A 23,537-nucleotide genomic window follows, 5' to 3' on the forward strand; every position below is an offset into this window, starting at 1 on the left:
GGAGGAAACACCTCACAACCTCTGTCCCAACACGTAGATGTGGTAAACAGCCAGTGTGAGCCTTGAGGAGCCCGCCTGTGTTCTCTGCAGCTGTTTATTTAGGAAGTATAAGCAATTTCACAAAGCATTACAAGTATTAAAAAGCAGTATTGCCTCATACAAAGTGGGTTTCTTACCTGGGGATGGTGATGGAATTTGTGTTTTGGGATGGGGTAGCAACTCCCACACACTGGGAAAAACACTGTGAGGTTTTCTGTATCCAGTAATGGTTTGGTCACTAAGTCCCCAGGAGTGTGACAGCAATTTGTCTACAGCCACAGTTCAGTGCCAGGGATGAGCCTGGCAGCCACATTCAGAGAATCACAGAATCACTCAGATTGGAAAAGCCCCCCAGGATCATCCTTGTCACCAGCCCAGAGCACTGAGTGCTGTGTTCAGTCATCCCTTGGACACCTCCAGGCACAGGGACTCCAACAAAGCCCCTTGCAATGTTCCATCAGCCTCTGTCCAAGCAGCCCTGTGCTGCTGCAGATGCACTTTGCACTCAGACCACCCCATCCTGGGGGAACACCTCTTTCCACTGAGAGCCCATCAGCATCCCAGTCCATGGTGAGGGATGCTCTCCTTGCCCACAGCACCTCCTGTTTGAAAGCTCTGGGGTTTATCAAGTGAGCACCTGGTCACTCATGTGCTGCCACCTGCAGAATTTGGGGTTCACTCTTGTTCTTGTGCAAATAACAAATGTTCAAGGCCAGGATGGGACTTGGAACAATCTGATCTAGTGGAGGTGTCCCTTCCAACAGCTCAGGGTGGAACAAGATGGGCTTTAAGGTCCCTTCCGACCCCAGCCAGTCTGGGATTCTGCAATTCTGCAATTCCAAACTTTTGCAACCTGGACTGAAGATTTTCTGTAAAAGCAGAAGGAGCAGCTTGAGATGCTACACAACCCCAAGCCTGGGTTCAGCTCCCTGCAGGCTCAGTGTCCTGCTGCCCCTCATCCTGCAGCCCCCTGCCAGCACACATCAGCACCAGAACCCAAGGGCAGAACCTACCTGCCCAGCACCAGCCCCCAGCCCCCCTGGAGTCCCCTCCTCACCCTCCCTGCCCGGTCTCCAGGCCTGGGCAGCTCCTGCAAGGGCAGCTTCACATCAGCCAAGAGAGCAGAGGGGACACCAAGTGCCTCTGGAAGCTCCTCTGCGCTCACCTGAGACACAGCCTGGGCAGCTGTGGTGAGAGCAATCAATTCCCACCTCACACCAACTTCCCAAGAATGAAGGCAGATTTCCTTCTGCAGAAGTTGGGCTGGTGGGCCCCATCTTTCCCCTCAGATAAACAGGAGCAGGGGCCATACCCCAGACAAGCCCTGCTCTCCCTGGCACAGCACAGACTGCACAGAGAGGCCACTCCCAACCAGAGGCACAGCCACAACCACACAGGCTGGGACTTTTGTAGCAAGAGAAGGGCACATTTCAGCCACACTGCTCCACCCAGACTGGGCCCTGCCCTGAGCAACCAGGGAGCTCCTGCCATTCCTCTGTCATTGCTGGCCCCAGAGAGGTCTCTGCAAGGGGAATGTTTGATTTTTCTCTCTTGTTCTTCCCAATCCAAAATGCTGCTTCTGCTGGAGGAATAAATACATATTTTTATGTGTGACTTCTGCAAGCTCAGGGTCATCACTCATCTCTGCACTGTCCCAGGATTTCAGCCTAATGGAAAACATAAGTGAGCTGCTGCTGCACCAAAATCAGTGAGGCAGGAGCTCCAGATCTCTTCTCCCAGGAAATAAGGGATAGGACAAGAAGCAGCAGCCTCAAATTCCTCCAGAGGAGGTTCAGGTTGGATACGAGGGAAAATTTCTTCCCAAAAGGGTGGTTAGGCCCTGGCACAGCTGCCCAGAGCAGTGGTGGAGTCACCACCCCTGAGAGTGTTCAAAATATGTGTGGATGTGGCACCTGGGGACAGGGTTTAGTGGTGAACATGGCAGAGCTGGTGGAATGGTTGGACTCGATGCTCTTGGAGGGATTTTCCAGCCCTGTTGAGTCTGTGGTTCTCTGATCCCATCACAGCAGGCTCTCAGTGCCAGCACCAGATCTGACACATCTCTGCAAGTATCTGTTAGGAAGGCACAAAAATGATCACAATGGCAACAATTTGCCTTACAAACACATTGCAAAAAAAGAGGATGAGGTTTAGTGAGAGGAGGGGTATCCCAGAGCAATGCCAGCCTAGCCCAGCTCCTTTTATGAAGTGATGCATAACCACCCTGAATGTGCCAACTCATCCTTCTGTATTTGTAGAAACTCCATTTATTTGAATCTTCCAGGCTTTTCCAGTTTGAATTCCCACCTGTTTGGGCACTGCACAGGCTCTTCACAGGTTTCTGCAGGGATCCCTCATCAAAGTCAGCACTCGGAGCTTGCTGATCAAATACTTCTGTCTCCAAGCTTAATCCCAGTGCTGTCATCCCTTCTTTGGGAGGACAATTCCCTCACCACAAAAAGACATTCTTGGTATGCAAAGGTGTTTTATGGTGAACTCTCTGTTTCTGCCTTTGCTGTTTCAGCTCAAAGCACAGCTCTGAGCTCCCCCCACAGACCCATCCCCAGAAGGCCCCACAGGAAGGTGGCATGGGACTACTGGAACCAGCAAAAAAACCCCAAGAAATATCAGGGCAACACATGGAGCAGGGAAAGGATCAGCCTGGGTTAGAAGGTGCCAGCCCAGCCTGTCTCCTGCTTGGTTAAAATCTAACTCCAGACAGTAACAAAAACATGAAAAGCCAAAATCCCAACAGACACCAAAGCAGCCCAAACACTTGACCCACACTCTCCAATATTGGTTTTATCTTCAATAAAGCCTGGATGATGGAGAGACTCTTCAAGTGAATTCCATGTGCTTTAGACAGGGGGCTGCTGCTTTTACTTTACATGTTTAGAAGCTCAGCTCTCACAGATTTCAACAAACAAGCACACGCACATAATTTTATATATATATAATATATAAAAATTATATATTTATCTATATATATAAATCTGGCCCAGTATTATGATTAAACAAACAGCTAAATTCCTTTAAAACACCTCTGTAAGCAGTTTTATAGAACTAGAAAAACTGAGGTGCACAAGGAGCCTTTGTGAAGCTGCACCTCTGAATTTAGGGTATGTCACTATTTCTTTTCAACCACCTTGCAGCAAACCTTCTTCTAAGCAAGTGGAATTTTGGACCTGGCAGTCTATCACATGATCACACAGGCTTTTCTTTTTGTCATAAAAGACAAAAATTTGTTCCTTCTACTCAAGGCCTTTAGGTAGAAAATATTTGTTCCTTCTATCCAAGGCCTTTTTGCAGGAAGCCCCTGATCCCAGTCTTGTCTGGCTCCACGAGCAGCTGAGTGTTGAACCTGCAGTTCCATTCTTCTCCTGTGGCTGCTTTATCTCCTTCTGCAGACAGACTTTCATCTCCATTGATGCTCTTGGTGAGGAGCTGTTTCCTCACAGGCTGAGGTGCTCACAGCCCCAAGGAGAGCTCTCAGTATGAGATTTGTTCCCTTCTAAATTAAATGTATTGCCATTTGTCAGGGCTGTACTTCAGCCACTCTCTCAGAGCAGCACACTCATTTCTGGATTCACACAAGAGCTGTCTCAGCTCCTTATGTTGCTGTGTGTGCATTCTAGAGATGATCCCTTCCTGAACCCTGTGTGACACGTGCAGTTGTGTCCTACAGACTATCTCCTGCAGCCAAAACATCCAACATTCCCATTTGTTGATGTTTTGTGTGCCCTGGCAGGGTCCTGGCAGCTGAACCCCTGCTGGAAGCCCCAATTCCCTGAGCTGCACTGACCCTGGAGCAGCCCAAGCACTCAGCAAATGCTCCCCAATGTTGGTTTTATCTTCCATAAAGCCTGGGTGATGGAGAGTCTTCGAGTGAATTCTGTGTTCTGTAAGGATAAGCTCATAGGATCACAGAATCCCAGGCTGGTTTGAGTTAGAGAGGACCTTAAAGCCCGTTCTGTTCCACCCCCTGCCATGGCAGGGACACCTTCCACTATCCCAGGTTGCTCCAAGCCCCATCCAACCTGGCCTTGGACTCTTCCAGGGATCCAGGAGCAGCCAGAGCTGCTCTGGGCACCCTGTGCCAGGGCCTCCCCACCCTCACAGGGAACAATTCCTTCCCAATATCCCATCTAACCCTGCCCTCTGCCAGTGGGACATTCCCCCTTGTCCTGTCCCTCCAGGCCCTTGTCCAGAGTCCCTCTCCAGCTCTCCTGGAGCCCTTTGGGCACTGGAAGGGGCTCTAAGATCTCCCCAGAGCCTTCTCTTCTCCAGTGAACACCCCCAGCCCTCCCAGCCTGGCCCCTTGGAGCATCTCTGCAGCACCTGAATAGGTGGAATCAAAGCCCTGAGCCTTCCTTGGGTGAGTCACAGGTGCTGTGTGAGCACCCTGGGCTGTTCTGATGCTCCTGGAACACAACACAGGAACATCCCATGGACTAAAGGTAGCACAACAGGTACAGTCTCAGGGTCTGGGCACACAGTACAGGCAGGATTTAAACCTGAGTTTTCAGCCTGAAATCCACAGGTAGGGTTACATAATTTCATTTTTGTCCTGTTTTATGATTAAATGAATGTAGAAGCTATAAACTATTCTTATTAAATAAAGAATTAGGATCTGAGCAATCCAGGGAAGTTTGATGTATTTGGTTGCTACATTAGAAAAATAAATAAAATAAAGAAAAGTAGCAGAATGAGGTGAGAGAGACCTGTTTCCTGTTCTGGCTTTGCCTTTGGAAATCTGGGGTGCACAAAAGGAGGGGTGAAAGGGGCAGCTCATCCTCCCAGACTCTGAGCATGTTCTGCCCTCATCACCCTCCCTGAGGATGAGGAATGTGCAAAGGGCACACAGCAGAGCCCATCCCAAAGTGAACAAATCTCTCTTGTTTTGTTTAACAGAACTCAAACCCCAGTTTCACCAAGTCTGAGCATCCACATGGGGATGAAGCTCAAGGGCAGGGTCTGTGGCATGGCAGGCACTGTCACCTCTTCCAGCCTCCCCCCTGTCCAGGGGCCACAGCTCCAGCAGGAAATGAGACACCAATCCTGCAGCAGTCCTGGGCTGCAGGCACAGCCACCCAAGGACTGGGGGCTCCATTTCTTGAAAAAATTCAAGCAACAACGTGGTCATTTCCAAAAAGTTGCACTCCAATTCTACTCAGTCAATAATCCTGATAAGAAATGCTGCTTTTGGGACTCCAGAAGTCTCCTCTGACCCCCTGAGTCTCCAAACTGACAATGGCTGGTCCAGTATGGAATCACCATGCTGAACTTAACTGCATGGTGATTCCTCTGGCATTTTGATAAACAAATTTTTCCTCTGGCACTTTTTGATAAACAGCCATTTCTTCAATGGAAAAAAATAAAGGGGACAGAGAAACATCTGTAATGATTCAGCTGCATCAGACACTGTGCCAGCTCCATTTCCAGCTCCAGTTTGTCTGTCTGTCCCCTCTGAAAGGAAGTTATTAGAGAGCAGTGTTTTTCCCCAGCATTGCACAAAGATTCTTCCAAGCAAAAAGAGGAAAAAAACCCCCAATTTCTCATCCTTTTGGTATTTAAATAAAAAGGACCAGTTATACCATGGAAGCATAGACACAACTCCTATACAGAGGCTCAAGGCTCTCCCTTACCCCAGCACCTTCAGACAGATCACTTGAGCCAGGCTGAAGAAAATTTTTAATTTTTGACTCTTTTAACAGTCAAAAATTAAAAATTTTAACATTTTTATCTCAGAAGGAGAAAAAAAAATAATAATAAAAAAAAACCTAACCAAATCCCTGTGGGACCAAATTCCTGCACAGTTCTGATCCCACCCACAGACCCTCCCTGTCACCATCAGCCACAGATGCTCCAAGGCTCTGCCCTACCCCAGTGACTCTGTGCACTTCTGTCCAAGGGAAAAGAGGTAAAACCAGCAGGGAAAAAACTTACCAGCAAATTCCTCCTGGTGATGAGGGGAGGGAACACCAAGCCCACCATGGTTCTGCTGAGGAGAAGCTGTCCTGGAGAGTGCTCTGCCTGGGACAAACCTCTCCAGCCCTCCTGTCTCCCTGGGCTGCAGCAGTTCCACCTCTGGCAGGCCTTGGAGCCACATCCCTGCCATGGGGCCCTTTCCAGCTCTGTCCTGCAGCAGTGGCTGCTCTCCAAGGGATTTTGGGGGCAGCCCCATGTGGGAAGTGCCCTGTGGGCCTGAACACCCAAAGCTGTGCTGCTCAGAGCCCCAGGCTCCTCTGGCAGCCACACCTGCAGTGCCCCAGCTACAGGCCCTGAACAGCCTTTGGGAGAAGCATAAATCTCCTTATTCTCAGGCTTCTGGGCTAAATGCAGGTGGGAGCAGCTGAAGGGATCCACCCAGAGGCAGAGCAGAGCTTGCTGTGGCCACCAGCCTGGGTGGTGAGGGAAGGTCTCTGCTTTCCTGCAGCTGGGCAGGGCTGGCAGGAGAAGCTGCCCCACACCTGAACCCTCCATTCCCCTCCCAAGTCCCAAATTGTGCCTTCAATTCTTCACACATTCAACCTGCAAATAATTTCAGCTTTGAAAAAGCTTTGCACCTCCTTCCAAACCTGAACAGACAAGAATCACCACAACTTCTGCATTGCTTCTTTGGAAGGTGATTATTTCTTGGCTAAGAGAACCCAGCGATGCAGTGTGGATTCAGAGGGAAATAAAACTGCATTTCAAACTCTCTAAAAACACCAACATTTAATTTTATAACATAACCAGGGGTTTATTCCACAATATAAACTGCAACATTTGATACAAGCTACCCAAAAAAGGAGAAAGCCAAAATACAGCTGTGGCAATTACTTTACAGATTTTTTTTTTCCTGTCTTCTACATCACAGGGCCCTCAGTGACACTAGGATCTAACATTTGCTGTCTGTACATCAACCAATGCTAGAAGCAACACGCTGTTCAGTTGTCATTCCAGTCACTGAAACCAGACATAGAAGTTATTGCTCAGATAAATAAACCTAGTCTACGAAAAACGAAGTGGAAAAAAACTAAAGTCTCCAAAGAGTTAACAGAGTAAACAGGGATTTCCTCAAAAGAGGATTATTGGAAAATTCATGGTGCAGGGGTTTTTTTTTGTTTGTTTTTGCACCCAAACCAAGCTGAATTAAATACGTCGGTAAATCCCAGAGGTAACTGAATGCTGTACAATAAAGGTGCATTTGTCAAATGCCTTCCCAATCGGTGGAAACCCCTGCAAACAGTCAGCATCTCAAACCTCAACAACCACAAACAGATCAAGGGAAAATACAAAAGTGTCAAAAATTGTTCTGAGTTCTGGAAAATGATCCCATAAGGATAGAAGTAGCACCATTTGCAATCTGGTTCTTAAACCAGCCCCTGTGGCTTAACTGGAAAACTGGGAACCTTCTTTACTCGAGTCCTGAAGGGTTTCTGGGGTTTCACTTGCGGCCCTGGGCATCCTTGCCGGCGCAGCTGGCACAGATGTAATCCTCCTTCTCTGCCATCTCGGGGGAGATGCCCACACACACCTGGTGGAACCACTGGTTGCAGCTGCCGTCACACTGGACCCAGTCGACCTGGTGAAGAGCAGACACAGGGGTCAGAGCAGGGCCAGCCCAAGTGTCCCACACTCCTGGGTCATCCTGGGACTCCTGGTCTGTGAGAATTGTCTGATCCACAGCTGGCTGGTGCTGGATATTCACTGTGTTCCCTGCTCTCCTGGGCTGTGGGCAGGGCACACCCTTCCTTATCTCCCCACTGCTTTCCCACCTATCAGAGACTCAACATCCCTCTTCTCCATTTCCAGCGTGGATGGGCCTGAGCAGAGCCCCAGGCACTGCCCCCATGACAGAGCCCATCCACACCTGGATCCCAAGAGCAGCCAGGACACAGTGTCTGCACAGCCCCACCTGCTCCCTCCCATGGTGTGCAGATGTTCTGATGCCACATGGCTGCCCCAGGGTAGGTGGGGTCAGTCCTGCCCATCCCAGCTGCACAGGCACCAGCCCTGGGTTAGCCAGGGCCTCTCACCCCCCTCCTGAACAGCTTTTCTGCAGTCCCAGGGCAGCTCCCTGTCCCAGATCCCAGCACTGGGAACACCATGGTGGGTCTGCCCCTCCTGACCTCATCCCCCTCGGGCTGGAGGCAGTTCACAGCTGGGCAGATGGCATCCTCATCCTCGGAGTCCTCCTGCTCTGAGAAGGACGTGTCTGAGGGCAGCAGGTGGCTGTCACTGGAACGCTGCAGCTCCAGCAGCCGCTCCCGCTCTCGCTCCAGTTTGTTACTGCACAGATCCTTTGAGTGACTCAGTTTCAGTTTCTTCTTTTTGGGTGTTCTCATCTTTTTTACTCTCGCTCTCTTCTCACCACAGAAGGTTTCTCTCTCGAAACGCCGCTTCAGTTTTCTCTCCATGTAACTAATGCCGTCCTTCTTCCCTCGGCAACACTCGTTCTGTGGGAAGGACATTTGGCAAGGTTGGAAGTGTGCAGCTAACACCCATTATCCTGTTATTTCAGACCCTGATTCTAGGAATAGGTTTAAGTACAAGTGTAGTGTTTGATACTGCAGCATTTTCAGCAGCATGAGATGTGTAAGAGGAGCCAAGGGCAGGGTCAGGCACCAGGGATGGAACTCAGAGAGAAAACCACCCTCATTTCCTGCCTCTGAGCCCACAGCTTCCACAGCAGCTCCCTTGGAAAGCCTCAACATAGGACAAGAGTCAAGTGTTCAAGGCCAGGATGGGACTTGGAACAATCTGATCTAGTGGAAAGTGCCCTGGCCCATGGCAAGGGGTGGAACAAAATGAACTTTAAGGTCCCTTCCAACCCAAGCCAGTCTGGGATTCTGCAATTCTATGAAATCAGGACAGATGTATGTAAAGTACAGAGACTGACCATAAACCCATATCTAAATTTCAAAAATATATTAGGCCACAAATTCAATTCAATATTTTGTAACTAATTTATTACCGACTTCTTGACTCCTTTTGCACAAGGAAAATGTATTTTCATGGAAGTGCAGCCACACACACAAAGCCCAGTAAAGCCCAAGGGCTGAGGCAGAGCCTTCCCCAGGGTGCCCCAGCTCAGTGCTGCTGTTGGACACTTGCCTTGTCACCTGTGGCTGTGCTGGGTGACCTCTGCTCTGGCTGCAGGGCTGGGCTCTGCTTGGTGAACAGGGCCTGATAGAGCTCCTGGATCTCGGGCAGAGAAACCTGCAGCAGCTGGGCTTCCATCATCAGCTCGTCCAGCTCGGTGCTAACCACTAGTGTGAAACACAAGGAGACACAGCAGGAATTCTTCAGTGACAACCACTGCACAGATAATGAAAAATCTCTGGTATCACAACAAAAAATGGTGAAATCTGCAGCTGCATGAGTTAGTTCTTATCTGCTCCCTCTCGACTGCTCATTTTTAACAGTAGGGTTAAAAGGAAAGACAAAGGCTTGCACAGAAGCTCCTGCACTGTGGCTTGGCACCCTGCCATGCTCCCATTCCCTGCTGTTCAAGGATAAGGCATTGCCACCATTCCTGGCAAATTCTCCTGCTTTGGGAGCTGCAGGAGTGTGACAATCCCCTCACTACCTAACAAGTGGGTAACATGAACAAACTGAGTGAGGTCTGTACAGGGAGCCACGAGAGGAGAGGAAGGAAGGCTGAGGATAAGCCTGATGACAAGGTCCTGCTCCATGGTCACTGCCCACTGCTGCTACTGGCTCCAAGCTCCAAAGCTCATGCAGGGCTCTGAAACAGTCCTGGCTGGGGAGGCAAAAATCTTTGTATAAATAACAGCTTATTAATGCACTACAACTCAAATATGAAAAATAAACCTGATGACACAAAGAACTGCCTTGTTTGATGTGAACTGTAACATTCCACCATTCCATTTTCTAGCACTGGTATGGACTGAGCTGCACAGACATGAAGGTAAGTCTAGACTTGTGTCCCTGGAGCATTATGCATGAGGAGGGAAGAAATGAAAAATAATTTCTGTCACAGTCATAAAATGATGCAATTCACAGCTTGTCTGTTAGTCCAACCCACTGAGTCTGAGGTGAGGATGGTCCAGAGCCTGTGCTGAGCAGAGCAGCCCATGGGGGCTGGGGCAGCTCCAGTCCCTGACAGCTGGACAGTTGTGCTGCAGCAAAGTTCACATGGACTCATGTCCTGTGCATTCAGTATCCCATGGCCTCCAGCACCACATCCCTGCTGTTCCCATCCACCTCCTGCACTTCCAGTGGCCCCTCCTCTTTCCTTCCCCCTTCTGCAGCTCGGCCGGGGCACAGCCTGGGGGAGCTGTTCTGGTGGGAAGGGGCAAGCTCTCCTGATTCCTCATCCCATTGTGCCACACCTTTTCATCACACATGGGAAATTTCTATCCTCAAGCAATGCACCCCTCTGCCAAAGCTGGACACTGAGCTCCAAATTTGCTGAGGAGATGGAGAAACAACCACCAGGGCTATGCAGTCACAGGCCTGCTCAGCCATTTCCTGGGGACCAGGACACCCTCCCTGCCCCACCAAACACAGGGGAAAAAAGGAAGGGGCAGGGGGAAACCTCCCAAATCAAAGTGAAGATTACAAACCATGAAGTGGGATGCAGTGCTGTCCTGTAGAGAATGGAGAATGCAAATACATGGTTCTGTTATCCCAGTCATGAGGCATGGAGAATGACATTGCCCCAATTGTCTGTGACACCTAGAAAACAAAACACATAGTTTCACTAAACATGGAGTTTGAAATGCAGAATAACTGTGATAGGATCAACACTTGTTTCTCTTACAGCTACTGAAATCTTGTATCTGGTCCAAAAGGCTGCAGGGACACGCCAACAGCAAATCCTGCACCTCCTGATACTGCCAGGGGCATCTCACAGGAACCTTCCACAACACCCTCAGCCTCACTAACCCAAGGGCCTGGGCCCCTTGCAGAATAAGGCTCTCTTCAATCCCCACTGCTGCTCTCAAGGGAATTTTTCAAACTCACCCACATTCCTCACTTTGGCCTGTGTCAAAGCAGCCCAACTCCAGTGGTTACTGAAGAGCTTCTTGTGTGGAAGTGGGTGCTGGATTAGCCCAGATGACAGGGAGAACAGAACTGGGACAGGACAGGACAGGACAGCCATGGTGAGACACTGGATTCACCAGAAAACCACCTCAAATCCATGGAGACTGAAGTTTCAGCTCACACCTGCCCCGAGGAGCACTGGGGCCTGGCTCAGGAGGGTCCCCAGCTCAGGCACACTGAGGGACCCAGGCAGGGGCACCTGCTCAGAGGCTCTTCCACTGAGCTTCCCAGGGACCTGTGACTTGGGAAATGTCATCACAAGGACCTGGACAAGCTCAGCCAGAAACCCCCTGATTTGGAAGGTTTACTGACTTATGGTCCAGACCCTCAGAAATGATTACACTGCTCTGGGTGGGAGGAACCTCACAGCTCCATGCTGAGCTAAGACTATCAGGCAAATAAAATGAAACTGTTTCAATTTCTGGCCGCAACATCAACTTCTGTTTCCAAAATCTTGGCCAGCTCTTTTCAGCTACACTAGCTGACCTAGTAAAATGATACTTTAAGACCTAAATTACCAGAAAAAAACGTCTTAAATACCTAGAGATATTTTAATATCTTGACTTGCCTGTTTGAAAAATTTGGTCCACTAGCCACTGGCACAGCTGGGTGAATGAGAAGCAGCTGCAACACCCTGTCAGGTGTGGCATGGTTTGTGTTTTAACATAAGTGAACACGAAAACAGAAACACAGCCTAACTGTAGCTGGACTGGACCAGCTAATCTAAGGTGTTTCAGAATGTAAAACCAAGAGAGTACATTCCATTTTGGGGAGTTTCATGTCCTTCATACAGCACAGAACTTTGATTTCTGCTATTCTTCTGCATTTGTTATTCTCAGGAAAATTCTTTACCTCCTTTCCTTCTTTATGTGGGCTTTTTGCTGAAGGAGCTTCACTGAAAAAAAACAAACTCCCTCACTACCCCACCTGAAACAGCTGCTGTGGCCAAACCCAGCAATATGAGCAGGATATTCAGCTTGGGAGGTCTAGAGGAAGTGAGGAGAGGCAGCAAAGGATGAAGACACTTTGTTGAAAACAACTTTGCCTGAGAGCCAAGCTGGTAATGCACAGGACAGTTTGTGCCTCTGTCAGTAATTCTCAACACTTATTTGAATACTTGTAGAAGCAGAATATAAAGACCAACTGAATAGTATGTGTGACAGTGTTCATAGGGATCTTAGGATGAGGGAAGAGATGAAGATCTGACTCCATGTTTCAGAAGGCTTGATTTATTATTTTATTATATATATTATATTAAAACTATACTAAAAGAATAGAAGAAAGGATTTCATCAGAAGGCTGGCTAAGAATAGAAAAAAAAGGAATGAATAACAAGGCTTGTGTCTTGGACAGAGAGTCCGAGCCAGCTGACTGTGATTGGCCATTAATTAGAAACAACCCCATGAGACCAATCCCAGATGCACCTGTTGCAATCCACAGCAGCAGATAACCATTGTTTGCATTTTGTTCCTGAGGCCTCTCAGCTTCTCAGGAGAAAAAATCCTAAGGAAAGGATTTCTCAGAAAATATCATGGCTACAAGTATGCACTCCAGAAACAATAACTCAGCAGCTCTGTCATTAGCGGTGCCACAGCAGAACACAAGAGCTAGAAAAGGACAGGGGAAAAACAGGCTCTTTGGGAGGAATTGTTCCTGAACTCCAGCAGAAAGGAGCACGAAGCTGCTGCTGGGGCACACACACATCCTGGCTGAGGGGCACAGCAGGACCCAGCTCCTGCCAGCTGTAAAGCAGGAACAAACCCTCTGCCTTGTGGGGATTTGTAGGGAGGTACAGCAGACCCAAACCCAAAGCAGCATCACTCTCTGTCCTCACTGACCCTGTGCTGCCAGTGCCAGACGCCCATCCCCGGCCCAGCCTCACCTTGTTTGTCTCCGGCAGCTGTCCCGCTGAGCCTTGCCACCTGCTGTACAGTAATCCTGAGCCAACTTTGTCCTGGATGCGTTTGAGATTCCCTGAATACAACATTTGTTGTGCTCTGTGCTGCCAGTTCACAGTTCTCTCGATCATGTAGCGCAGGGCGTCCCCCTCGGGCAGCCGCACGCGGATGCGCTGCAGGGACGCCAGCAGCGGCAGGATCTTCTCCAGCGGCGGCTTCTCGGAGCGCCGGCACTGCGGGCACAGCCACACGCGCGGCCCCGGCGCCGTGCCCGGCACGGGCACGCAGCCCGTGTGGAAGAAGCCCCTGCAGAGCTCACACTGGATCATGGGAGCAGCCGGCTCCTTCTGGCACAGACACACCTTGAGCTCGGCGTCCTCCTCGCTCGACAGCACCTTCAGCTCGTTGGCTGCTCGCAGGGCACGCAGCGCCTCCATCTCCCTCAGCCGTGCCTCTCCCAGCGTGGCCATCTGAAAGGGAGGCAAAGGATGGCTGTGGAAACCCAGGGCACCACAGGAATATTTCTCTGACCCCCAGGGGAGCGTGGCAGCTTGAACTGCTGCTAGTAAAGTCCAAAGTAAAGAAGCAAAAAGGGCCTTTGCATAAGATCTATGGATATTTAATTCAACCTCGTGGTGAGACATTCAGGTCCCAGCCACACATCCATTTCAGGTCCAGCCTTCTCCCCTCCAGGGGCTGACCTTGGTCTCAGGCAGTATAAAGGTGAGGGGCAATCAGGGAAATGGGAAGGAGTGGCTCAGGAACACCTATGTTCAGACATAGGAACAGGGGAAGGAGCCAATGGGGTGTAACTTAGGAGATGCCCCCCCAGGGCCTCCACAACGGAGCGCTGACTTTGACCCTCATCCATGGAGAAAGTTTCCTAGACTCCAGGATAGACTAGAATCCCCTAAAGTATGAAATAGATTATAGAGAGTAGTGTAGGTGTACCACTTGATGAGAAATTTAGGGTTTTGGGATTTTTAGTATGTTGTGGATGGAAGCAAGATGGAGGGCACAGGGTGTCCTCCTGGGTTTCTTCTTCCTGCTTCTTCATCCTTCCTCTCCATGGGTTTGGGTGGCATTTTGTAATTGGGCAGAAAAGTCCACATTGTGGGCTCTGTGGAATCAGTTATTGGGTTAAAAGGGAAAATAATCCAGGTGTCAGCTCTTAATTGGATAGTTTAGTTTTAAAACACCTTGGAACAAGAGATTCTTGGACATTTTGTGCCTTCTAAAGAAAAGCTGCAGAACTCACAGTAGTGAGACTGTTTTAGTGATAAGAAATAATGAACACCTGAGTCCAAACATTAACTACTGTCTCAAGTGCCTTCAATCCAGAGCCAGAGAAGCTGACAACCAGTACCCCAGCAACTGGGACCCCAACAGATGGCATCCCCAAGGGAGCACTGCCTGTTACAAACAGGGTGCCCCCTGCTCCATCATCCTGCAGACACACCAGTCTCCAGGGCTTTAAATGGTAGAATGAAGCAAGGATAGGGATGTGCAGTGGGACAGCAAATGGGATTGGAGGGGCAGCACTGGGGATGTGCAGTGGTGTGACTTCAATTCCCTACCATTTTCTCATGAGGCCCTGAGAGAAAAGGCTTAACCCTTTGTAAAAAAATAGCTCCTAACCCCTTCTCTCTTCCAAGCTTTTGTGTTTTGTAATACAAAAACATGGTCTGCCTTCAAGCAGCTGAAATCCTGAAGAAGTGCAAGTTTGGATTGCAGACACTGCTCTGGGAATGTGTCTCTCAACTGTCTGACTCTGGATACTCAGAAAAGCTTCCTGGGCAGTTTCCACAAATGCAAATGTACCTCTCACCCTCATTTTGTACATGCTGAGCAGTGCTCAGGGCCATGCCCTGACCTACAAACTTGCTCTGGGGATTGTGAACAGCAGACAAAGTTCAGGTGTACCCTGGATGTGCTGTTTACCCTCTCTGCAAAAGCTCATGATCCTTTTTTCAGGAATCTTTAGCACTAACTCCTATAAAGATAGCAATATATAAGCTGTTCAGACCAGCTGCAACTAATTAATTCTATGCATTTTATAATGTATATAAACACACTGAGGAGGGCTTATAGATATATACAAAGTGGTTATTTCTCACACCATAGCTTTCAGGCATAATTCCTGGACTAAAATCAGCTCTGGAAAAGTTAGACAGCTGTGTCCATCCTGGGCAGACATGGGACTGGGACACAACACATTCTGATGTGCACACAAGTGCTCCTCTGGGTTGGGAGCGTGGGAAGGTTCTGGTTCCCCTCGTGTGTCAGAAGCAAACCCTGCCACACTGAATGACCTCTCCCTCCCCTGGGGGTGCCCTGGGTCTCCTTGGCCAGGGGTCCTGGAGTCACCAAGGGCTGAGTGTGACCCAGGTCCCAGCCTGTCCCCACAGGGCCACAAGAGGGATACCACTGCAGCTCTGGGGCTCAGACAAACAACACCAAAGCACTGAAAGTATGAGTTTCAAGTAATTGCCACAGGTTAAAACTTAAATGTCCCACATTAAATGACATCCAAACCCCACCCAATGAGCCCCTACTGCATCTCATGAGCCACAGGACTTCATTACCTGGCCCAGGCGGAGGCTCTGCACTAGGTCTGCTGGAATGAAGCCCTTCCTCACCAGCAACTGAGTCTGGTCCACCCAGAGCAATGTTTCAGTGACTCCATAACTCATGAGGTTTTCTTTAATTATTTAGAATGTTTGTTTTAATTATAAATGGTGCTGGATTATTGTGTTCTTTGAAAGGATCAGACTTGGCCAAACCCTATCCCATTTTTAATAAGGTTTAGGTATGGTAGGGGAAAACAGATCTCCATTTTTTGTTTTGCTCAGCTACAGTCACTGCCTAGCAAACTGTGAGGCTGCCTAATGCACAAAGCAACAGATGATGTTTCCACTGAAAGCAATTTTGGGAAGTCTGAAGCAAACACAGCAAAGTGCAGTTCCAGAAATCCTGCAGAGCAGCACAGCAAAAACAGGGTGGAAGCCACACTCCTGCACAGGAGGCAAACAGAAACAAGGGTTCAAGGAACTCAGAAGAAATTCCAGTTAGGAGAGATCTGAGCACTTACTGCAGATGCAGTGTCCTTGCTTTCAGAGAGTGCCCGCTCCAGGTCGCTCAGCGTCTCCAGTTTAGTGCTTTTCTTCTTGCCACTTGGCACTGGCTCCTTCAGCTTCTTCTGCTTCCTCTTCAGACTGAGCATCCCAATGTCACACCAGGGACACAACACCTGAGGCACAGAACAGCAGTGTCCCACATGCAGCAGTGTTACACCTGCACTGTTCCTAACAGACCTTCCTGCCTGGATGCAGCCACAGGCAACTGCTGAGAACTACAGCAGTTCCTGCAGTTATTCCATCAACATCTGAGGGATTAGGATGACGTTATCTGGAAGGTAGGGAGAGCTGGGAAGTTGGAATTTCTGTTTTGTAAAATGCCCAGACCCAAACAACCCTTGTGTTTCACCCAGACTGCTGGGAGAGGGGGGAGAGAGAGATAGAGAGAGAGAGAGGAAGAGAGAGACAAAATGCTGAACAGCCTCCATGGGACTGAAACTGCAAACCCTGGGAAAGAGCAGATTCCAGGGGCTGCCCTACATTCCTGTCTGTCCCAACAGGAGGGGGCTCAGAGGGCCTCAGTGCTGGGCAGAGTGTACATTGCTCATAGACTGCAGGTGTGACACAGCCACAGCTCCAGAGGGGCAGCAAACACAGCCCCAGTCTCGTCCTGGCACACCTGAACCTGAGGAGGATGGAGCAGGTAGGAACCTGCTCACCTGCAGCTCAGCCTGATGCACTGGAGTTAATCCAGTGCCACAGATTTGTCACTATTCCCATATTCATATGGAAAATGTTAGACACTGGCACTGCCTGCTCTTGTTAGCCACTGATTAAGAAGAATAGAGAAAACATAGCTAAATCTTAAGCATTTTAGAAGTTTAAAACTAATATTAGAGCTATAGGTCACTAACAAAAGTTCTTATTAAACCAGTTTGTGTAATCCTAAAGCAATTCTGCCAATAAGAATTTACAACCAAATTGGAGACGTTGGACTTATTCTCTGCATAGCATGACTATATTAAATATTAAATATTTAATATTTACTGCTCCCTCCTGGGCACACCCTGAGTCCCTGCAGCATGCATGACTGAGCTGATCCCCATGCAGGCTCTCACCTCCAGAAGGGAATATGGAGAGTTCTCACACAGGAACGTGTTTGCTGCACACTCCTTCCACGCCTGCACTTCAGCCACCAGGGCCTCCAGCCTGGGCAGGTGGTCCAGGTGCACTGGGAGGGACCGGCCCCTCGTGACGAGCTCCACCAGCGTGTCCAGCACGGGCACACGGCCCCCAGCCTGCCAGGGGGAATGAGGAGATGCTGGATGCACCCAGCACACAGCACTGCCCAAGTCACAGCAGTCACTCATGGAATTCAGGGCAGAGCTTGTAAAAGTGAATTTAATGCTCTGACAGCTCAGTGACCTGCACTATCAGTCCAACATTTGTGCTGCTTGTGCACTTAGTCATTGACTATCAGACAAAACTAACAACACATTTGGGGCCTGGGAAGCAAGAACGCACTTGCCAAGTGACCCTTTAAAAAGAAAATAGAACAAAATCAAAGACTGACAACAATATAAGTAGTCTCCCAGTCTCATACTGCATTCATAGCAGAAAATCAAAATAATTCTGAAATCATAAAACTATAGATTTATATTATCATTGAGAGAAGATCTCCAAGATCAATTTCAGCAATTAACCCAGCATTGCCAAAGCCACCACTTCTCCCCAAGTGTCACATCTACATACCTTTTAAATCCCTCCAGGGATGGTGACTCTACCCTGGGCAGGCTGTGCCAGGGCCTGACCACTCCTTTCAGTGAAGAAACTTTCCCCAACATCCAACCTGAACCTCCCCAGGTGCAACTTGAGGCAGTTTCCTCTCATCCTGTCCCTTGTTCCCTGGGAGGAAACTCTTGATTCCCTGGCTCCAGCCTCCTTTCAGGTACTGCAGGGAGCTCCAGCACCAGAAGACAAGCTTAACCCAGGCTGTGCCCGGCCAAGAGTGAGAACCACCCCCAGTATCCCATGTGCCAGTCAGGAGAAAGCTCCAACCATTGCCTTGGCACCCCACACCTCAGGCAATGCAGGTACCACACACCCAGAGGTAAAGCAGCACAGGAGTAATTCCAGAGGCAATTTCTAGAACAGGCAGTTGATGTAGAACTGGAGAACTATTCACCAAAACAACCCCAACACCTCTAGCAACTTCAAAGTCCTAATGCCAAGAACTTCCTGCAAGTCACAGTGATTGCAGGTGTTTAACAAAACCTTCACAGAACCAAAGCAGAAATTCTTGGTGCAGACAGAACTAGTTTTCCATGTTCAGGAGGCAGGATTTCAGAGTCCAGACCAAGAGATTAGCAAATACCAAGGAAAAAAAAATCACTCAAATTCTTTCAAGACAGCCCTCAAATGGAAGTTAGTATTACATGAATTTTATTCCTTAAAAATATTTAAATCCAAGAAAATTAGTTTTTTAAATAAGAGTTCAAAATAAATTTTTATTGAAAGCCAAATTTAGGCCAGACAGGCCTGAAAATACCCCTAAGTTAAATTAGAGCTCACTTTATAGAAAAAAAAAAAAGAGGATAAATGAAAATATTTGGCAATTTATACCAAAATGTGAAATCAGGGCTATCCCAGTGCCACCCTGGTCTGATCTGGGCAGTCCCACCGTCCCCTGGCTGGCTTGAGCACTTGCAAGGCTGAGCCAGGAACTATTTCTGTATCACCACTCTGTATCTCAGTGTAGCATAAAAACGTGATTAACAAGCAGTTGTTACTGAGCAACTCAGAAAAAGTGACCTTTTGGTGAAGCTCCATAATGCAGTAACTTTTTAACTTTAGATTATTGCTAATAGCTATTTTATAGATTTTATTGCAGGCAGTTAGTTGCAAAGGTGAAGGAATACAGACCAGAAACAGAAGCAAAAATCAGGGCAGTGGGTGTAGCTGCTCCATGGCTGAGGTAACCAATGATGTCCCAGACTGGGAGTTCAGAGTCAGAGCAACACCAGAGCCCAGGAGCACACATGGGGTGTGGGGTGGCTCTGGTGACATGAGCAGGGTCACTGTCCCTGCCCAGCAGCCAGGCTCACGTACCTGCAGAGCCTCCACCTCCTGCAGCCAGTCCTTGGCCTTCTGCACTGCATCCTTCAGTGCTGCTCCATTTGGGAGGTAGGCTGGGATCTCCTCCAGCTCCTTCACTGCTGCTGCCAGGCTGCTCAGGGACTGCCGGGGCCTGGGGGAGCACAACAGCCCAGATGGGAGATGCTGCTTACAGGGGGGCTCTTCCACTCACCTGGGTTGTTAAAATCAGAGGGCCACCACACCAACTGAAGATGTTACTGATGATGTTCAGTACTGGCTGCACCCAGCAGAGCTGGGGTGTCAGGAGCAGGGGGGGGTTTAGAAATGTCTGTTTGCTTATTCTAGCCTCCTACTAGAAATATTCTCACATTTGGACTTAAAGATGATGTTCCTTTTATTAACTTTTGGATGACAAACACCCACCAGACCCCAGACCAGCACCAGCTGAGAGATTCTGCATTAGAAAGTTAAAACCCTGAAATGGGCTTTTCTATATTTCCTGGTTTGATTCTGAGGTTTTAGAGAGGTACAAACACAACACAACTCCCTATCGAATGTTGAACCCAAGCTTAGTCAGTAATGTGCTATATGAAGTTGTCTTAAAACCCTGTGGTTAGTAGTGGGTAAGAAATGTTCCAATACTTCAAGTATGACAAAATTAAAAAAAGAAAGGAATCTTGAGGGAAGAAACCTGGCACGTAAGTTTGTGCCACGTTCCTAATTTTAAGTACACTGTCCTCTCCCCTGTTTTACTTTATAAATCAGAAGGTAAAAACCACAAGAAAATTTTTCTTAGTAAGGATGTATTTGGCTTATTTCCTTCTTCCCTGCACCAATTAATCTGGAAAAATCTCCTCCTTGTTAGTTAGAAACAGCCCTACATGGACTCTATGGACTACAAAGTTTTACCTGCTGGTGGTACCTATCTGAGCTTGATCTGAACACGTGTTCTCCAACCTGAAACTGGGGAGGGGAGAAGGTGGAAAAGAAGGAAGAGGTACCTTAAACCCCCTTCCTGAGTGTCCTGCTTTGATAAGTTTTTTCGGCATTGTGGTAGCGTCAAACCATGACACTGTGGCACAAGGAGAATTTACACAAGATGGTTGAGCAACACAAACACTGCAAAGCAACCCTGACACCTGAAACTGCTTCATCCCTCATCCCCCTCCTCCAGCCCTGCCCCTTCTGGCTGGCACAAGCTTTGCCTTCATCAAACTGGATGAACAAAGGGGAGCCCCTCCAGGAGTCAGGGCACTTCCATCTGAAACAACTCATGGAACTACAAAATGCAACACTGAGATTTAGCTCTACCTGGCCTTTATCAGGTTCCTGGCTTTGTCATCCCAGTGCTCGGACACGGTGAGGAGCTCCTGCAGCTTGGCCATGGCCTTCTCCACTGCAGGGTAGGGCGCGAGCCCCACGCCGGAGTCGATGAGGCGCCTCATGTCATCCAGGGTGAGGGAGCTGTGCTCGGAGCAGGCCAGCTGCACGTCCTCCAGCCAGCGTGCCTGCTCCAGCCGCGCCCGCAGCTCCGGCAGCTGCGGCAGCTCCACGTCGAAGTCAAAGCTGACGTCCAGCAGCTCCTGCAGCTCCGCAGCGCTGGGCATCTCTTCGGAAAGGAGCTTTTGGCTTTGCTGCTGAAAAGCTTCCACACGGTCAAGGAGATCCTGAAATACACAAATGCAACATTAACAACAGGAGCACGGGCTCCTGGCAAACCCCCTGCTGCAATGCCACAGTGCACATGGCAAATTATCCAGATGTATGTCTCCTATTTCCTTTATTTCTCCTCCCAAGTTGTCCAAGTTTTTTGCTCCTGGAACTTTCCTTAATTATGAAGGATTTAAGAGTTTTCATTGTGATGGTCTAATGTTACAGTGTTGCTTTTTTTTTTTTTTTTTGGCCCAAGACGGTGTACCTTGTGCCATCTGATCAGACCAACAACAGACCCCCACTGTTCACCATCCCCTCGTCTGCTAGTAACCCCAACACACCCCCTATAGCAAGCCCCACCACCACAACCAACCCCATCCCAAGGCCATAACCAACAACACCCCAGTTAGCCCAGGCTTCTGGGTAAGGATCCACTGCCAATGACACTGAATAAACAAACACTACCAACATCCCCCCTAAATAAACCATAACAAGCACCAAAGACACACAGGAAACCCCCAAGCTTACCAGCCAACCACACCCTGCAACTGCTGCTACAACCAGCCCCTGCACCCCGTAATAAGGGGAGGGCTTAGATGCAATTAACAACTTATACTAAACCATATGTGCCAGAGAAAGGAGGTGTGGAAACATTAGAAAAAGTACCAGGAGCTTTTTGTAAATGGCACATGGCAAATTATCCCGAGGGCTGAAACACTACAATAGTGTCTTCAACACACAGTGTTGCCAGCACCTCCTCATATGTAGCTGGGGTATCCCAGAACAAGGCAATCCCAGGGACAGGGTGCCAGAAAGAGGGCTCCAAAGAACAGAAAGGATGGAAAGGGAAATTGAGCATTCCATGGATGTTGCTGCCTGGCTTTGTTTTGGAATGGTTCAGGCAGCTGAGGAACAGCAAGGTAAGGAATATGAAGGCTGTGCAAAACACTGGGAAGGGCACAGAATTTCTGAGGTCCATTTCTGCTGCACTGCTAAGGCTTTTGAGCTGCACCCCACAGTCCCAGTGAGCTACAGGCATTTTACTCTCTCATGCAGGGGAACACCTTCTCTCTCTCTCCATGCACTCAGCAGCTCATTACCCCAAAGGTATTTCTGAGACTGTTTGCACTTTCTTTAGGATAAAGTACAGTCATCCAGAGCAATCCCACAGTGAAGGCTGGGATTATTCTGTATGAAGCAACCTGCCCAGTCCCCCCAGTGCTGCCTGAAATGCTGCTCCTGCAGGAAGTTCTTCCCTCACAGCTGACACCTTGGCATTTTGCCAGTGAGGCTGTTTCCCAGGGTGGGCAACTACCCCCAGCATGGAATCAAACATTTTTTAGAGATAGACTGAATTGTGTACCCATCTCCAGTAATGCTGGTCATTTATATTAACAGCCTAATTTGCACAATGACATATAATTGAGGCTTGTTGAGGATGACACAAAGGAACACTCTGACCATATGTGTTTGTTATTTCCCTGTTCAGGAATGCCAGATGGAGAGGAACTGTTTGCATGTCTGGCATTTCCAAATTTCTGCTTTTCAACCAGCAAGAAAACTTCACAGCTTCAGTGCTACAAACAAATAACTGTAAATAGGACTGCATCGAATCTGATCCACACACTGCAGGGCAGATAAAGCTTCCAAAGCAGCAGTGAAAGCTGAGTAGAACTGGTTTATTCCCATTCATTTCCATGGCACCATCTGGTGTCAGTGTTGGGTGGATACTTGAGGGACAGTTCAAGAACTGGACACGGCATCTCCTGGTTTCAAGTATCACAAATATGGAAAGCCCTTCTCCTTTAAGACAGGAATTGCAGCTGCACAGAATTTTTTTATTTGCCCCTCAGTGTGATATGGAACATTTTGGCAAATTCTGAAACAAGATCTTGAATTACTTTCAAGTTTGCCTGAGGGCTCATCATGTGGGGAGCACAGAACCAGCACAGCTGGTGGTGATGGGATTCAAAGTGATCTGACTCCAGCCAGCAGCAGGTTCTCTGCTAGAGACAGGATTTGGCCAGCCTGGGCTGGGTTTGGCTGGAGTTATCTGTGGGGTTTCCTGGAATGTGGTTAGAGAGCACGAAGAGGGATCTAATTACAAGACTGAGAAAGCTGATTTTGGATTAACAAAGAAGGAAAGTGGAAAGGATGACAGAGCTGTCCCTCAGAGCACTGGGGAGTTTGAATGTTCTCAGATTAACCTGGCTTTACTCGTAAGAGCCGACAGTTAACTGACCCCAAACTTTTAACTTGTAGTTACCCAGGTCATCCTGCTCCTTCTCCTACAATCCTTCATACAACATGAATGGTTTGATTTGCCTGTGCAGTATAAAACTGTTGACCACAAACAGCAGCTGGTCAGAGCTCCTTTCTTCAGCATCCCACGTGCCCAAGTCACCCCAGCCTGCCGGTGCCCAGTATCAACCCTTGGAGCAAACAGTGAGATGGGAGATGAAGGCAGTGCAAGCCTATCACTCTGTAAATGCTCCTGCTCCCTTCCCAAGGCCTCCCCAGTTACCTTCAGCAGTGGTGTCTGGCTGAGGACACAGGGCAGGGCGTAGAGCTGCCTCACGAAGAGCCGCAGCTCGTTCACCGTCAGCTGGTTCTGACACTTGCCTCCCCCGGAGCGGTACCTGCAATGACACATTCAGCCTTCAGCTTATCACCAAAGAGAAAAATACATCACAACATCAACTCTGAGGCCAGGCTGGAC

The 23,537-nt window shown here is 48.8% G+C and overlaps 1 protein-coding gene across 2 annotated transcripts in view; it reads right to left on the reverse strand.

Annotated features, from left to right (window-relative positions):
* Positions 1-6,741: 6,741 nt before the first annotated feature.
* Positions 6,742-23,537, reverse strand: part of KDM5B (lysine demethylase 5B) — a 59,471-nt gene continuing 42,675 nt past the window's right edge. For both annotated transcript variants that reach the window (XM_071450499.1, XM_071450498.1), the window contains exons 18-27: positions 23,343-23,457; positions 20,477-20,832; positions 19,178-19,316; positions 17,188-17,367; positions 16,084-16,242; positions 12,977-13,462; positions 10,614-10,725; positions 9,139-9,293; positions 8,154-8,480; positions 6,742-7,606 (exon numbers count right to left, since the gene is read on the reverse strand). In XM_071450499.1, the coding sequence (XP_071306600.1) occupies positions 7,469-7,606; positions 8,154-8,480; positions 9,139-9,293; positions 10,614-10,725; positions 12,977-13,462; positions 16,084-16,242; positions 17,188-17,367; positions 19,178-19,316; positions 20,477-20,832; positions 23,343-23,457 (2,167 nt within the window). In that variant the 3' untranslated portion in view covers positions 6,742-7,468. The remainder of the gene's footprint in view (positions 7,607-8,153; positions 8,481-9,138; positions 9,294-10,613; positions 10,726-12,976; positions 13,463-16,083; positions 16,243-17,187; positions 17,368-19,177; positions 19,317-20,476; positions 20,833-23,342; positions 23,458-23,537) is intronic.

The sequence above is a fragment of the Agelaius tricolor genome, unplaced genomic scaffold, assembly GCF_023055355.1.
Source record: "Agelaius tricolor isolate 1412-34295 unplaced genomic scaffold, bAgeTri1.0.p SCAF_30, whole genome shotgun sequence".
Classification (NCBI taxonomy): domain Eukaryota; kingdom Metazoa; phylum Chordata; class Aves; order Passeriformes; family Icteridae; genus Agelaius; species Agelaius tricolor.